Source organism: Aulonocara sp. 'chitande type north' Nkhata Bay, linkage group LG3 (genome assembly GCF_057382095.1).
Source record: "Aulonocara sp. 'chitande type north' Nkhata Bay isolate Kocher_YH1m ecotype deep benthic linkage group LG3, A_spYH_male_GT1.1, whole genome shotgun sequence".
Lineage (NCBI taxonomy): Eukaryota > Metazoa > Chordata > Actinopteri > Cichliformes > Cichlidae > Aulonocara > Aulonocara sp. 'chitande type north' Nkhata Bay.
Window position 1 is genome coordinate 20,204,781 of NC_141346.1, and position 17,680 is coordinate 20,222,460.

Here is a 17,680-nt window from a genome sequence, read left to right on the forward strand (position 1 = left end):
TGCTTTATTATAATTCAGCACATGAGGAGGTCACAGAGACAGAATACATGAGGAGGAGGACACACATACAAAACAAACGCCCCCTTCCTCTCTCAAACCCCCCCTCAACACCTTCGACACCTCAGCCAACCTGAGAAAAAGGGGATGTTTGATTCCGACAATGAGGCAATGGAACATTTTCCTCCAAAAATAAATTAGGCTTACGTCAAAATAAAAGTAATCTGTATTTCCATCACGTCGGCAGGTGCAGAAACTTCAACACACTGATGGTAGTAACTGAAACCAGCCACAAACAAACTAATAGGAATCATTCAGCGGGAAACCTGAATCTTTGTACAAATTTAACACCAAATCATCAGGTAATTATCAAGACATTTTCTTTGAAGTTGAAATTCTGACCTACTAGTGGTGCTGTCTGTTATGGACGTGAACGTCCAAGTAAAACATTTAAAATATTTTACTGCCAGTTTCTATTACAAGAAGCTGTCGCCATATTTGTCAGGTACAGATTTGTCAACATGTCAGAGCAAGCAATCATGATGGCATCACACTCATATATTTATGGAATAATAGGAGGATGCATTGAGCATAAAGCTACATAGCTATATGCTGATGATGTCAGATTATTTGCAACAAATTAACACAAATATGTGCTCTTTGAAATAATTAAAAATTAATAAAGATTTTCTTTATTAAATCGGAATTTTTGGGCTTGCTGTCTGTGGAACAAAAGAATCAGGTTGTGATTACTATTTTTTGTCTTGTGTTATTTCTTCTTTCTGGTCAAAATTCAACAAATATAGTGTTAGAAAATATAGTTCAGTATTTGTGTTTCACCTAAAGACCACTTTGTCGAAGTACTGATCAGCTACACAGGACCATAGTATAAAACACGGATGTATTTTCAGGTTGGAAAAATGAAGTCAATGCCCAAGTACCTAAACACTGCAATTTATCTGAAAGCCACTAGATGGTGGTAGCTAGGGTTGCAGAAAGACTTAGGGTCCCGTCGACGTTTCTTATGTGATGTTATGCACACTTTGCTCGAGAGTTGTCTGCAGTGTTGGATGTGATACAACCAATTTTGCTGTATTGGTAGCTAAGGAAATTTGTTTTTCCCAACTAGTTGGTAGTGGTTCCTCAATGTTTCTGCTGCACACTGGGTGTAATCTGTTGCAAAAAAAAAGGTCCACTACCAAAAACCTCCTGATGTTAAATTTGGTTGCTACCAAATTCCACAGTTGACTAAAATTTTTCATGTTTGTTTGCAAATACTTGCTAACTGCTAGGCTGCTAGGGTAGTAAAACTTGAAAAAGTTTGAAGCAAACCAGAAAGGGAGAATGTTTGCCTCTATAGTAAAAGTTCGGTTTCATGAAGGCAAATAGTATCCAGTTCCAGTTTGCATCCTTCTTTTCAGTTTAACTGTAGCTTGGACGGTAACTGACTACTGTTTGTAGACAAGTCTGTCACATTCATCCAAATTATGACCACTGCAATCTGCCAGTGACCAAAGCAATCACAAGGAAGTTTTTGCTAACCATAAGGTTGCCATCAGGTCACTGAACCATTTGTAGACAAGCGTGACTGGGGATTTAGAAATAATTTTCCCAGGATTTCAAAAACCACTGGATGGCATTACAGTATCTACATCCACCTTTTTATAGTGTCTGGCTGGAATCACATTTATGTATTTCAGGAGTTAATGTTCTCCTTTCTTAGTTACAAATCACTTATCTACTGAGTGGATAAGTGATAAAGTAACAAGAGTGTGTTATAATGAAAATCTTCTAAATGTTATGTGATCCAACCCAGAAAACATGTGAAATGGCTAACATTCTTGACTGTTTCCAGATACACCATATGGACAAAAGTGCTGGGCCACACTTCCTAATCAGTAAATTCAGGTTTTTTTTCAGTTCCATTGCCACAGGTGTATAAAATCAAGCACTTAGCCATGCAGCGTCCCTCTACAAACATTTTAAACATTACAAAGAGTAGGCCTCTAGCATCAGCAAAATACGTCACCAGAAGCTTCATGGCATGGGTTTCCATGGTCGAGCAGCTCCTAATGTGTGGTTGGCCCAGTACTTTCATCCATATGGCATATCAAAGGTCTTCTGATGGCAGATTGCTCAACATTCGTGAAGATAATATTTCAAAATAAGACTTTAAGAAGGCTGTGGATTCTGCCGTCCAATCATTTTATAAGACAAATTATTGTTAACAGTAATAAAGGTTTTTGTGCACAAAGTCTCATAGGGCCTCATCAATGGCCTACAGACGTGTTGGAAATAACATTATTTTTTTCTGTGTGTGTGTAATGTTCTGATTTGATCTTTTAGTTCAGTTCAGTTCCTTTTAGTCCCAGAGTTATACTCAGAACCTCAGAGCTCTCCAGATGATCCAAGGGTGAGTCTCTGTGCCACAAATAAACTGCAGGTGAGTTCTTCTGTTCTGGATCCTACTGGTCACCATGTGTGGTACAATATGCCCAGATACAAGTACAGAGAAACTGGTTCTGAACTCTCTTGGAGGTCCTGGCAGGGGTCTCATAGATATGAACTTTAGAGATCTGAATATTCAGGACTGGAGGTGTAACTTGAGAGCAGATTTTCTGATCCATACTTCTCTAAAAATGCATCTTGCCATTTTAAGCTTTTAGTGAAGACAGGAATTTCAAACCTTCAACTGCCACCTTTTAATCAAATGTAAAAAAAATGCAACAAAGTGAGTTTTGTGTTCAGTCTACTGTAGTTCATATAAACCAGAAGTGTGACTGCACCCTGAGAACTTTCCATTAAATCTAGACAAATAAAATAAATTCAGACATTTCACGACTCATTTAGACAGCAGAGTACACTTGCAAATACAAAATCTAAACACCAGATTCCACAAGAGGCAGATCAGCTCCGGACCATCTAGAGAGTTAAGAAGCAGATCATGCCGTACCAACATGAACAGAGCCCAATAAGAATCAATCAAGGTGCCTTTAATGTTCTTGAGGAGGAGGTAGACAGAAGAGACAGATAACAGTGATGTGGTAGTCCTACTGTGGTGAAGTTGTAGTCCTTAATAACAGTCCTGAATCACGTCCTGCTGAGGTCAGTTTGTATCCTCTCTGTGGTGATTTTTTTTCCCTTTGAGGTTAACGTGTCATCCGGTTTTGGTCAGACTGTAATTGTTTCTGTGGTTAAGTCCTGAATCTTCCTGGTTTGGCTACAATGGGGTTTGTGGTTTGCTAGGAGGAGGAAGAAGAGGAAGCAGGTGACAGTTTTATCACAGATTGTGAAGGCTGTACACAAACATACATAATCTGTGCCATGATCACAAACTATATACCATATATACGGCTTCTGTTCACATTATCGGACATCTCAAGACAGCAAGACTACAGCTGACCAAAATTATACTTTATGTACTAAAATCAAAAAGTGCAACTGTGAGAGAGCAGAATGTGGAAGAATTGAAGCTCAAAGGTCAGATCAGGAGTTCTACTACCATGCTAGTTGATATTATGGCAAACTGTGTGTTGTGCACCCTGAGTTCACTCTCAGGTGTCAGGCTGCCAATGCAGAGTTCTGCTCCAACATCCCGAGGCAGGGTCCTGAGGGGTTAGAGGATGACTTCCACTATGCAACCTAAGCCATGTTGGGCTGCACATGAATTTGAACACCCTGAAAGGAAGAGTAGCCAATTTAATCCGGTATAGTTATTTTTTCTATTTACTTCGAACTTTCAGACAATCAGCTTTTCACTGGTAATGTCTTGGATGTTTATGTGAACACCGCTTACATACCTTAAAGATATGTTATTCATAAAAGAAATCCAGATTAAGGAGTTTGGACCTTGACCCAGAACAAGAACAGTCTTCTATAAAAGCACGTCAGCACGATGCTTCAGTGGTAAGCCCTGTTGCATGTTCTCCCCATGTTTGAACAGCTTTTCTCTGAGAACTATGGTTTTGTCATAATTGCCATAACTGAAAACCAGGCTAGACTTATGCTCCCTGTTTAGGATAAGGACACTCTCACAAAATCCAGGAAGCCAGAAAGAGATGTTTCATCTCAATTGTTTTACTTCCTGGTAATATAAGTGTTATGGAAAAAGAAAAAAAAAAAGTTGCTACATTGCACAGTACACAAAGCGTCCTTGCAATAATGTCACTATTAACATAATACTTTTTCTCTTAGCAAAATATGTTTGTCAGCAAGATTGCTGAATTTCATGAAATCTGTTTACTGGTTTACATTTGGTACTAAAGTTTGTATAATTTCTTATATTTACTGAAGATTATTTCCAGAAAGCTCTTTCCTGTGGGTGGCCAGTCAGAGGTGAGGTAATGTTAGCTACATGATTTTCCTAGTGTCAGGGGGATTACAGTGAGAGTAATCCATTGTCATTAGTTTAACAGGACCAAACTGGCATATATTGTTATTTCAGAATGATGTTTATAAGTAACAACAGGAAATCCTATGCTACAAACTGGGCTTTTCTTCTTCTGGGAGAGACTACCTTCCTTTGGTGTGGACTTTGGGCTTTGTGACTTGATGGACCTTTACAGAAAAGCTACATAACACATTAGAGGAAATGGATAAAACGGTTACAATGTTGGCACTTAAAATGATTTCTATGTAATTAATACATGTTTATGTGAATGAGATTGTCAAGACTGTTCTGGAACTTACAAAAACACTGCTTTGATTGCCTTTTTCCTTCCTTTTTCTTCTTTTATTTTCAGACATTTTTAAATCAAGGCTACATGAGGTACACCAGGCTAAGGTAAACTTCATGTTGAGGTCCATACTGGGATCTGAAATGGATAATCTACCTTATTGATAACACCACCCGCTTTTGCCAGAGCAATCACGTGACCGGAACATCTGGCCAAAACATCTGGTCAAGCTTACAAAGAAGCCCAATTTCCCAAATCTAACATTTACTGTTGAAAGCAGGTACAGAACACTCTCTCTGCTGTTGGCTTATTGATCTTTGATGCCATGCCTCTATTTTCTGTTTTTCGGGGTCAGGTTGCATTGATAGCAAACTATGCAGGGTATTATTCTCCCAATGTCTGCAACATTTTTCAGTTACCCGTGGGAGTTCCCAGTTTTCTCTTGGCTGAAATGGGATCTACAATCTGCATGGCTCCTTCGAGCTTGGATTGTACTGGAACCTTCCAAAGGACAGTACTCAGAGGGAATCTCTAATTAGATGCTCAAACCACCACAGCTGGCTGCTTTTGATGCAAAAGAGCAGCATCCGAGATCCTTACCCTACCTATAAGGCTGAGACCCAATGAAAGAAAGTCTAAAAATCAGTCCATAAAAAGTGGATTAGATCTTGACACAAAGAACTGCTAAAAGTAGAGGTACAGGGCAATACTCTTGCATTTTCACCAGTAGATGTCAGATTTCATATACCCTCAAAGATGTCGTTTTGATACAATTTCATGTAATTTTAAGAACAGCCTAGCTACAGACATAGACATAGTGGCAGCTTTGTTCCAGCACTAGTCTTTGAATTGATTGCAACTCTATGAGTAAGCCATAAGAGAACCGTTAATGTTTCGATATTCATCCAGTCAAGCTTGCAATGGAACAACCTGAGCTTTTCGAAATTTTTATATAATAGATTAGAGCTACAGAATTTATAGATTATTTTTATGTGGCTACTTAGCGGCCTATCCTTTCAATAGTCAAGGCCTGAACTGTTTGTTAAGAAAAGCAAACAGGAGAAGTGATAGACAATTTAGAGGTCTGGAACAAGTTTGTTTAGCCAGTACAAATACAGACTAGTATCTGTTCTAGCCAGTTTGCTTGCTACGGTCTGGACATTCTGTGTGCGCCTTTTTAAGAATTGATTTATAAATTTACCTTTACACAATCTTGGGAAAAACATGCAATTATGGCATCACCACATCAATTGGCCAAGTCCGGTTGCCTGTGACCAAACTGCCCCCTCTTCCTCTCCTTCTGTCTAGCTACTCCCTGTTCCAGCTGAGGTGGGAATAGTCTCAGTCTGGGAACTGTCATCCATACAGTATGAAATTGTAATCCTGTCGCAGAGAATCAATTTCAGTTCCAGAGGTTGTAGTCCTTTTGCTGATTTTGCAGTCCGTGTGATGGTGACTTCCTGCTAGGCCTCCAGATTTTGGTTCTGTTGGTGGAGGGAAGGCTAGAAGAACCAACGAAATGCCTCACTGGCTGGGACAGAGGGAGGCCGCTAAGAATAGGAGACAAAATGTGGCGTGAGACATAGGAAAACTGACAGTAAAATCGAAATGACAAAATAAATACACACCTAAATGTCTGTTTCTACTATTTCTTTCCTGAATCTTAGTCTTTTACCTTTGACTTTTTTTCAGTTAAATTGTAAATATTGGATCACATCAGCATCAACGCTGGCTCGCAGTTTCTGCTGTGTTTCTTGAACCGTTTGTGTGGGTAAACACATCCGCAGTGATGCAGGCTGTAGATCAAAGTCGGTCTGCTGCGACTATACTCTCCTTCCTCTGAAAAGCTGCCAGCAGAACTTCATAGAGTCAATATAGATTTCCTGTCTTGTCACCTTGTGATAAAGTTTAATTTCATTATAATTTGGGGTTTGGGATATAAATTAACTTCGAAAAACAGCAAATCTCTTTGACTGTGTGGATACACAAACTATCACTGGTTTAGTTTAATACTGAGATAATCTTAAAAAAAAGAGGGTTTGTTGAAAGAAGAGCCACCAGTCACAAAGTAAAGTATTCATCTGTAAAGGGAAAGCATGTAAAAACAAGTTCTTTAATATAAATTAAAAGGTGACCCCAATAATGAAACAGTCCCCAGCATTTTTGGGGGTGTGGCCTCTTTGAGAGATGGTTGGCGACACAGGTTCAGCTCCGCTACATTTGGACTGTTTGATCTCTTTGAGCCTTTTGGAGGATATTATTGCAATTATCTGATGATTAATATAGTCGTAATAGACTAATATATTTCAATGCAACTTTTCCTGTTGCTTTCGATCTTTTAATAAGATAGTAAGATAATAAGTTTCTTTTATGGTCCATGAAATAGTCTTTATACACCCCTGTACAGCTGCAATTCTGTATGGTCAGTGGTCTGTGGTTTTCAGTAGCGATACATTGTAGATTGACAGAGCCATATGTGACAATTTCGCTATTTTTAACCACCTATGACACATGTACTCTTCTTCAGTGTGAAACTGAAAAATATGTTTAAGAAAAAAACCTGAAAGACAAAAATGTTACTTCTCAGAATATACTACCACTTCATTTCCTTTATGGTGGTTTCCATCATATTCAACAAAATATGAGCTCAGTATTAAACTGGCTAAGTTTCATGTGACTATAATAAAATGCTTTCCCTTCATATGCTCTGGGTAAAAGAAGGCGTAGAAAAGTGCAGAACCAGTCAAAATGTGGGAGGTTTTTGTAAGATGTTTAAGATGTTGTGCAGTCTCACTTGAAGCATAATTTTTCAATCTGCATAATTGTTACATTGCTGGGGTTTTTTTTTGTTTGTTTTTTCTTTTTTAATCTTCGATGGGGTTTTTTCACAGTTCTCCCATTCCTGGTGAACTCCTGTTGCTCCTGTCCTATTCTGACCTACTTGTCAACCAATTAGCATTTGGCAGATGCAAATGTAATATGGTAGCAATCTGTAGTTAGGATTTTGGAGGCCAGGATGGGAGCACGTCTGCGGTTGAAAACCCTTCTCTGCTCACTCCGTGAATAGAAAAATGTTTGAAGTGAAACCGAGTGTAAAAAACAATGAAAAGTTTCCACCGCTGCCATGATCTCTCTTTGTATTTTATAACTTCACTCTTCTCTTTGGCTGGCTAACGGACCAACAACAAAACAAGCAAGAATGGCCCACAGACCAGTTGTACCACTTATTTGTACACTGGCGCCACTGCAGGTAGAAGGGCCATCCTTAGACTCGAACCATAAATTCTGCGTAATGAGGGACATGTGGTCACCCTACCTGCTAAGAGTTGACCATCGAAGAAGTCTGTGCTTCAGTTTTGGTCAGTGACACTCACTAATTAGCACAGTTAACTGATAACTCAATTACATCCTCTCATCCAAATATGGTCGCTTCTAGCTCCACAACCGCCAACATGACGATGGACATGAAGTTGAAATTAAGGCTTCAAAACTGGACTTCTTAAAAGTGACGACGCCTACATATGCGGGGTATGATATCCTTGCATATGTTGCATCGAGTGCACTGAAATCAGCTGTGACTGGTTTTGAAATCACTTTGAAGTTAGTGGCCAGTTTGCTATGGGCTCTGACAGGTTATCCTGCTGCAGAGAAAGGTGGAGAAAACTACTCAGGGTGCTTTGCTGTTCATCTCACAGAGTAAACTTGGTGCCAGGCTGAGAGTTTGTCAGGTCGACATCAAAGAGAGCGGAAAGAATGAGGCAAGAGTGTGAAACCACCTGCTGACACACACACAGAGAGGGAGAGAGAGAGTTGCCCTCACAAACATTCACATACTTTGTAACACACACACACGCCGCTGTCACTTGCCGTTAGCCTCCACAGGTCCAATTAGCGTGTAATTGAGGAAGATTATGGCTGCTAATTCACTCTCTTCCCATCACACACACACACACACAGTGTTTCAGCGCGTGTCCTCACAGCACATGTGTGCAGATGAGGGAATAATTAGTGATAGTTTGTAGCGATTCCCACAGGAAGTGCGTGTGCGTGTGTGTGTGAGAGAGAGAAAGGGAGAGAGATATATAGAGTCATCAGTGAGGTCGAATGCTGGTGTCAAAGAATTATTGATCGCCACTAATTCTTATTGCGCTCACACACTCTTATACACACGCACGCACACAGCAGTGGTAGATCACATAAATATTCGCCGTTCCCTCCCTCTCGCCTGGCCGCTTTATCACTGTGAATCAGTGTTGGTGTGTGTGTGTGTGTCTGCTGGCGGCTTGCCAGACCTCAGCAGGGACCGAGCTCTCACATTTCACCACCCACCATCTGCACAGCACTCACACACACACACTCAGCAGGGTGAGCGATGCCTTCCAGCTCGAGCATCACTGCCAGTGATCTGGGTTAAGTGAGCCAGGACACACACCGAGACACACACGCACACCGAGATGCACACATACACACAGACAGAGATGCGCACACACACAGAAGAAAGAGAAGATGAGACATACATTTGCTAACGTCCAGCCAATGCTGTGCGTGTGCACGTGTGTATGCGTGCGTGTGCGTGCATGAACTCACCTCCAGCACCCCCCCTCCTCCCCCCGGCTTCTTCTTCAGCTCCTCGCACTTTCTGAACTTGCAGATCTGGTGACCCGTCTTCCTGTTGCGGCACGATGAGCAGACGCCACAGTTGATGAGCCGCCTGCACGGCCCGCACACGCCACACCGCTTCCTCTTTCTTTTAGCCACCGTCCCGGATGACGAAGATGATGATGACGACAAGGAAACGGCCGCCGCTGTCACGCCTGATGATGGGGGCGAGGAGGAGGAGGGGCAGGGGGAGGAGTTGGCATGCTGCTGGCAGTCTGTTAGCGCCCGCTGGCCGCCTGTCATCTGAAAGGCGCTGCTAGCGTCTGAGATCCCGCCCCCTGCTGACCCCATTGCCATAACAATGACCCCGGGAGGTAGTCCCAGCCCCCCCAGGAAGCTGCCACCCATAACCCCTCCTCCGTTGCAGCTGCCACCCTCTGATAGGCCTATCATGTCCGCGTGGGTGTGTCCCTGCTTGTTCATGACGCCACAGTCTGTTCCCCCACTGTATCCAGGAAGGAAGTTCCCGTTGCTTGATGCCATGGCGTGATGGTGTGCCGTTCCCTGTGAAACAGGAAGTGAGGCAGTGTGTCCGTGTTTCTCAGCCCCTCCACCGTCACTGCTCCCACCACCTCCTCCCCCTCCCGACCCACTGTTGCTGCTCTGGTGCATGCTGGTACTATGGGGGTGCGAGGATGTCATGTGACCCGGCGTCGCAGAGGGGTGATGATGGTGGTGGGGGTGGTGCGTCGGCGTGGCCGCCACGGGTTTAGGTCGGCCCCAGAACATTGCCGCCGGGTGGTTCATGTTCATGTTCATGTTGTCGTGGCAACCCCAGGGCGTCGTCGCCATAGCCCCAAGTCTGGCAGCGGTGGGAGGGAAGATGGGGGCGGCCGCGGCCAAGCGGGCGGCCAGTTTGGCTGACTGAGGGAAGTTTGTAACGTTCATGTTCATATTGACGTTGGTCTTGTAGAAACTGGCGATGGAGGAGCGGTACCGATCCATCTCTGTAGTGTAGTCCAGCATGGGAGCCAGGCCCGACACCTGCAGGACATAGCACCAATCACTGTTATCAATACCAGCCATAATCAATTTAAAAAAGCACACGGATAAAGTGGCTTTACAGGGAGGTTGGTGGGCAGAGCTGTCTTCATGGAGCAAAATACAAAGGACAGAGCGGTTCACCTGTTAATGGAGCCTCAAATATCAGCAAACACCAAGGCGACAGAGTTGATACTATGCCTAATGACGACTGCTAAAAGCTGGCTACACACCAACAAGTCCACCTTTGAATTGCCCAACAAAACCAAAATGAAGGTGTTGGAGTGGCCTAGCCAAAGTCCAGATTGAGCTGCTGTGGCATGACCTTAAACAGGCTGCTCATGCTTGAAAACATTCCAGTGTGGCTGAATTAAAACAATGCTGCAGAGTAAAAGTGTGCCAAAATTCCTCCACCATGACACGAAAGACTCATTGGCATTGCAGTCGTTGCTGCCAAGGGTGGAACAACCAGGTACTGTTTAGAGCAGGGGTCCCCAATCCCAGTCCACGAGAGCCGGTGTCCCTGCAGGTTTTAGATATGTCCTTGTTCCATCACAGCTGATTTATTAAATGGATAAATTACCTTCTCAACATGTCTTGAAGTTCTCCAGAGGCCTGGTAATGAACTAATCGTGTGATTCAGGTACGTTGACCCAGGGTGATATCTAAAACCTGCAGGGACACCGGCCCTCGCGGACTGGGATTGGGGACCCCTGGTTTAGAGAACAATTACTTTTCACAAAGGACCTAGTGGGTTTGGATAGCTTTTTTCCTTAATAAATGAAACCATCATTTAAAAACTGTGTTTTGTATTTACTCAGGCTATCTTTGTCTAATATTGACATTAAATCTAAACGATTTACCGAATTTCCCAGAGGGATTAATAAAGTTTTATCTAATCGAATCTAAAAAAAAATCCAAGACATATATGCAAATCGCTACAAAATCTGGAAGGGAGCAAATACTGTTGCACAGATCTGTTCCACGTTTTCCTTCCTTCACAGCTCACAAAGAAATATCCGCTGTATTCACCAGTGCAGTTTTATTCATCTCTATTATTTGCCTACAAACATTCGTTCATGAGAGCCAATCTAAGAACTACTTTATTCCAAAGTACAACTCTTAATGAACAGTACCACATTCTGTCTTTGTAGTAAATCCATTTTTGCCTAGACTTCGTCTGTCGTCTCACTGCAGGAAACATTTATTTTGCAGTTGGTCTGACCACACCGTCGCTGTATTCTCTGGAGCAGAGTGACAAGAAGGAAACTGAAAAGTAAAAGTTCTGTAAATGTGAGCATTAATTAAGCTGGCAGTCCCCCCCCTAGCTGTGAAAATGTGGGGGTCATTTTCACAGCTAATGGATCAATCCTTAAAAGGCTTGTTTCGTTCTTTGAAAGTAACGCAGTGGATTGGACTAATGAGAAAGCGTATTGACCGAACAATCGACCAGCTGACCCTGAGATCGGCGCCCTCGCAGCAGAGCAGCGGTGGGTTCTGTAATTGATGCCTACCTGGATGATCTAATTGAGTTTTTGGCAATGACCCGAGGCCAGTTTCAACAGGAACCTTCTAAATTTAATTTGATTTAACCTTCGCTTCACCCGCTGATTCTGCAGCCCTGCACTGGGAGACCAACATGGATGCAAAACTTTACACGTCAACTCACCTGTCCCTGTCCACCGTAGCCATGGTGATTTGGGTGATGGTGCGAGGGGGCTGAGCTTCTCTGGAGCATCGAGGAGAGGTCACTGTCCACACACACGCCACTCGTCATGCCCGACATGACCTCACGCACACATATACATACAAGCGCACACACACACTCACTCACACACACTCAGGTGGGCTTTGTTGCACAGGAAGCTAGTTAGTTCTGCGTGGTCGCCACGTTTTGCTCTGAAAGTAAAAAGAAAAGTCAGGTGAAGGTGCTGCATTCAATAAAGAAAACCCTCACTCTCGTGGATCATCTTTTTCAGGCTCAGCAACAAGATTTTCTGTGGTTTTAGTCCCACAAATGCACAACTCTGTTGCTTGTGAAGCTCGCACACAAGAATTTCACTCACATGTACTGTACCAATGTACCTGCACATGTGATGTGACAATAAAAGTGATTTGATTTAATTTGATTTGACAAATGATCTACAGAGAGTATTTTAATGTAGCTGATTGATTGGTCAGTTAAGTCGGCAGGCCATTACCCTCAGTTATTCACATCTAATCTGAAAGTAAACCCAGAAAGTAAAGCCGTCAGAGGACATGAAAGACCGACTATCCTGTGACAGTAAGCGAGGGGAAATCCCTTAAGCCTGCATTCCCTCTGAGGTTCGGCAGGGGGCGACTGCTCATAGCTGCAAAATGAAGTCTAACTGTGTAGAAGTCTGATTCTAACTCGATGTCTGACTTCGGCTAATGCTTTCCTAATGAATTTTAAAAATTATAGGAAATTTAGTCGAGAATAAGCTCTCCTCAAAATCATCACATCAACAGCTCACTTGGTTTCAAAAACCATGATGGCAGCGCACAAAACGCTCCAACAAACTACCTGGTGACATCACGGTGGCTACGTCTTGTCTTTTATATGGAGATGGCGATGACACAAGGCTGCAAACAAAAGAGGAAACAAAGAACAAGCTGCCATCTTCTTCGTCTTCCTTTGTGGAATTCCCTTTTCCTCAGGTGATGACGTGCCCTTGAGCAAGCAAGCGCCGAATCCCCACCAGGGACACCACAACATCCGACATCGAGTGAACTGAGGCCTCTATTTGTAGCTCGTCAGCGTCGGTTTCAAGGCCAGGTCGTGACCCCAGTGCTTCCACGGAGGGCACTCAATAGGCAAAAAAGTTCACGTAAGGCAGATCTCAGGTCCAAGCAGAGGCCTCGAAATATCAGAAAGGGTGGAATAATCTGATTATAAGTGACCTCTGACCTCTCGGTGTGCACACGCACAAACTCACACACAAATGGTTAAGTCCAACTGTAAAGGAGTCATTGTCGTTTGTGAGCGTGTGCAGAATAAACGGGCTGCAAATGTGTGAGCTTGAAAATGTGTTTGCATGGAGAAAGAAAGAGACTGAAATTGTGTCCCTGTGTGTGTGTGTGTGTGTGTGTGCATGTCTATGTGAAAAGAATTGAATGTGTGCAGCCTCAAATGTGTGTGTGCGTCCGTGCGCTCTGCTCTGCGTGCGCAGCCAGTGTGTACGTCAAGCCTGTGTGTGTCTGTGTGTGTGTGTCTCTCGCAACATCCCCCCCCCCCCTTCCTCACCACCACCACTCTCCCACTCCCCCGAGGCGTAACTAATTACCCTGTCTGGTCAACCGGGCTGGCGCGAGCTCCGACAGAAGGTCATGGTGGCCACCGGCCGCGAGGGGGGAAAACGGCTCTCCCACGCGACACATTAACACCTCCCCTCCTTCCTCCCCCCCCCCCCTCCCCCGGCACAGCACGAGAAAGGAAAAGGAAGGAGGGAAGAAGGAGGAGAGGGAGGGGGGAGGGTGAGTGTTGGGGGGGAGGGGGGTCAATCAAAAAAAAAAAAATAGCCAGACTCGATAACGAGCGGTAAATACCGTGAACACAGCATGCAGTCCGACAGAGAGAGGAGGAGTAAACGAGAAGATGGACGGCGCTTGCTGCTGCTGCTACTTACCGGGCCCGCGAGGAGGAGGAGGTGGTGGAGGAAGAGGGTGATGAGAAGAAGAGGAGGAAGGAGGAGAAGAGGAAGAAGACCGTCTGGGAATTAGCCCGCCACGGATCATGGCTGGCGGGAAGGAGACAGAGAGAGAGAGGAAAGGAGAGGAGAGGAGGGGTAGGGGGGAGAAAGGAGCACCGGGAGGGATTTGTCGGTCTGTTGGTACCGAGGAGAGGAGGAGGAGGAATGGAGGGGGGGGGGGGGGGGAGGAGGAGGAGGAGGGGGGTAACGGATAACGGGGGGCGGATGGATAATCACCTGGGCTTGGCACAAGCCAGTGCGAGGCAGGGAGAGAGACACACACAGAGAGAGAGAGAGAGAGGCGTTAAATTAGCCCGGGTGAGGCGAGGAGGAAGCAGCTCTGTGGAGACCCTGCAGGGGTGGGAAAAAGAGACGAGCTCGAGGAAAGGAAAAAAAACGGCACCATGGGAAGAAAGGAGAAGGACGGGGGAGAGGGAGGGGGTAGGGGGTGATGAATAATGGCGGAGGTTATGAACGGATACGTGCGTCGCTCTTGCGACAGAGTGAAGGGAGCGAGGGAGGGGGGAGGGTGGTGGCAGGGGGTACACACAACGCTGATGTTCAGTAACAGGGAGGGGAGGTGTGTGTGTGTGGTGGCTTGTGCCCTCCGCCGTGTCTCCTGCTGTCAGCGGCGCCCGTGGCGACGTGCCGTGGCGTGTGCGCAGTGTGAACGGTCTGATTGGCACTGAGGCGAGGTGAGGCGAAAACAGGAGGCGCGAGACCCTGCAGATGATTGGCTGCCTGCCGGTAACAGAGAGAGATGGAGAGACCTTAGAAACCACACGGAGAGAGAGAGCTGAGCGAGGAAACACTGAATGAATTTACTCGATATTTTTGTGACAGTGTGGATGATTTTAACTGAGTCCTGTGACTTTGTTGGATTGCTGTTGTATTATTAGTGCGATTGTTTACTACATTTTTGTTAATGTGGACTTGTTGGACCCAGACGTGCCCACATTTAAAGAGGTCGGAGGGTGAAGTTATCAGAATGTTGTGGTCGTTACTCAAAAAGTTTAAAGCGTTAAACATTACTTGTTACTTTCCTTAAAAGCAATGCGGTGTGTTGCTTATTTACTCTCCAGAGAAACTAATTTGGTTACTTTTGCTTAACTCTGTAACATGAACTTAAACACACTGTCACATAACGTGATAACAATATAAACCTGAGGCTACAGTTCCACGCACCGCCACAAACCCCTATCCTCATCATATATGCTAATGAGAATACACATATGATTTTTCTTACAGTACAAACACAAAAACAACAACAACAAACTTTGAAGTGATTGCTGGTGCGTATAAAGCACCTTTCCGCTTAGTCTGGGGAGTTATTTCACCCGCACCTTGTCTAACAATTGCACACACATACACACACACAAACACACACACACAAGCTCATCAGGTACGGTATCTTGCCCAAAAATATTTTTTTACATAAAGAGTAGAGCAGCCAAGGACAGTAGACAACCTGCTCTTCCTCTCCGCTACAGCAGCAAAGCAGCTTTGCATTGACTCAGAATCGAACCCGGATCAACTGCTCTAACTACGGCTGCAACGATTCATCGAGTAATTCCAGTAATTTGATTATAAAACTCTTGACACAGACAGTGCATCATTTAACACATGACTCTGCAGTATGCCGATGTGTTAAATCAGCAGTCCCCAACCTTTTTTGTGCCACAAACCGGTTTGTGTCCGATGATACTTTCACGGACCGGCCTTTAAGGTGTCGCAAACAAATACAACAAAATAAAACCAGTACCGGTACCCAAAAAAAGATTTCTTCATAACACACAGGAAAAAACCCGGGGAAACCGAGTCAATGATAAAAATGATTTAAAAAAATAACGATAAAAAACAATAAAAACCCTGAAAACAGTACATTTCACACCCAAGCCTCAACTGTCATGGCCCGGTACCAAACGCCTCACGGACTGGTGGATTGGGGACCGCTGTGTTAAATGATGAAAAGACAAACATTTCATTCTTGTAACTAAAAACAGCTCTGCAGTAGGAACATATTTAGGAGCAGTGTTTGAATAAAAAGTCTGAAAACATTAAGCCCACACAGCCCCCAGTTTTAAACAAAAACACAGATAACATAGCAGCAGTGATGATGACGCTGCCACAGTTTTTTTTAATGAGATGGTAAGCTCAAACTGAGTAAAAGAAAGAGTGTTTCTAGTGTTTAAAACAGAGGCCCTGTTCCTGTAATTACCATTAAAACCTTAACTGGGAAAAAGCTAGCAGGAGTCCTTCATCAAACCACCTGATCAATAAACTCCGACATGAAGAAAAGGAAAAGGAAACTGGCATTTCCCTCCACCACTGTTTGTTTTACACAGCAAAAAGTCTGCAGTAAGCCTCCAGAAGGTGTATTCAAATTTTATATGGAAGCGATACCTCCAGCAAATAGTGGTGACTCTAAAGGGGGGCATGGGGTGTACTAGTCCAGATTTATTTCAAGGCGTTCGTACCATTTTTTAGATTGAAAGTGGAGTAATATAAAATATTTTATCAATTAAACTGGATTCGCGTTTAAAAATATAAAAATAAAAGCTTTTTTCACAGGCCAATAAAAATGTACATGGGCAACTCTGAGCCACTGACATGAGGGTTGTTGTTCGGTTGGACGCTATTAGTTAACGTCTATATCATCATAGCATCTGTTTTCCGCAGTACAAAAAGTTGCCTCCAAGAAAACAGGCAAGAAAACAGAGTAAAGGTATGCTTTATTTTCGATTGCGTATATATCTTATTTTATTTGCCTTTGCCCTTTGATCGTACTTGAGATTATTTATATATTTTTGAATTTAAGAAAATGTTTTCAGTATGAAATGTACATCCAATCAAAGAGTTTAGTTTTGTTGGGTTTTTTTTATAAAAAAATCTATTGTATGCAGTTAAACTTTAAAACATTGTAATTTCTAAAATGCAAACTAATATGCAGTTCATTCTGAAAGACCTGTGGGTTGTTTTTTTTTCTTTCTTTGAATGGGTTTTATTGCTCATTAATAAGACAAAAGCATTTCTTATCCGATTAAAAGACGGACTAACTGATAACTAACTCGATTACCAAAATAATCGATAGCTGTAGCCTTAGCTCTAACAAGTATACCACCAATACTTAAAAATGCAGGTCAAATGGAGGCTCCAGTGTCCAAGCCTAATTCCTCATCACTGCCTTTGTTACCTGTTGAAGTTCAGGCTCTGGCTGCTGGGCTCAGGTCTGCATACACTCAGCTTTGATGTCACTCTAGGATCTTCGCTAGCGTTATGTTATTATTGTCTGTGCAGATATCTGCTGAGGACAAAGGTTGTGCTAGTAGCACAATGAATTTTTTGACACAATTTGCATGCTCTTGTTTTTTTGTACATTAACAATAAAAGCAATAAAAACTTTTCACTCAATTGGAGCTCTAAATTAGCTTTTTACACCAAGTAACAGACATTCAACATTTACATTCAACATGTTAGACAACATTGTTTAACATTTGCACTCACTCACATGAAAGCATTAGGGTTCAGTATATTGCCCAAGCTCACTTAGATATGCAGAGTAATCAGAGTAACCACTCACTCACTGATAGGCAGTGTTGGGTAAGTTACTTTAAAATAGTAACTTAGTTACATTACTAGTTACTTCTCTCAAAAGTA

At 43.4% G+C, this 17,680-nt stretch overlaps 1 protein-coding gene across 2 annotated transcripts in view; it reads right to left on the reverse strand.

Annotated features, from left to right (window-relative positions):
• LOC147334431 (uncharacterized) overlaps positions 1-17,680 on the reverse strand; it is a 25,913-nt gene continuing 8,233 nt past the window's right edge. Inside the window, exons 1-4 of one of the 2 annotated variants that reach the window (XM_086272350.1) lie at positions 13,961-14,157; positions 11,983-12,212; positions 9,261-10,316; positions 1-6,223 (exon numbers count right to left, since the gene is read on the reverse strand). In XM_086272350.1, coding sequence (XP_086128476.1) covers positions 6,176-6,223; positions 9,261-10,316; positions 11,983-12,099 — 1,221 coding nt within the window. In that variant the 5' untranslated portion in view covers positions 12,100-12,212; positions 13,961-14,157 and the 3' untranslated portion in view covers positions 1-6,175. Of the gene's footprint in view, positions 6,224-9,260; positions 10,317-11,982; positions 12,213-13,960; positions 14,158-17,680 lie in introns of those variants that run through there. The other variant, XM_086272358.1, reaches the window with a different exon arrangement.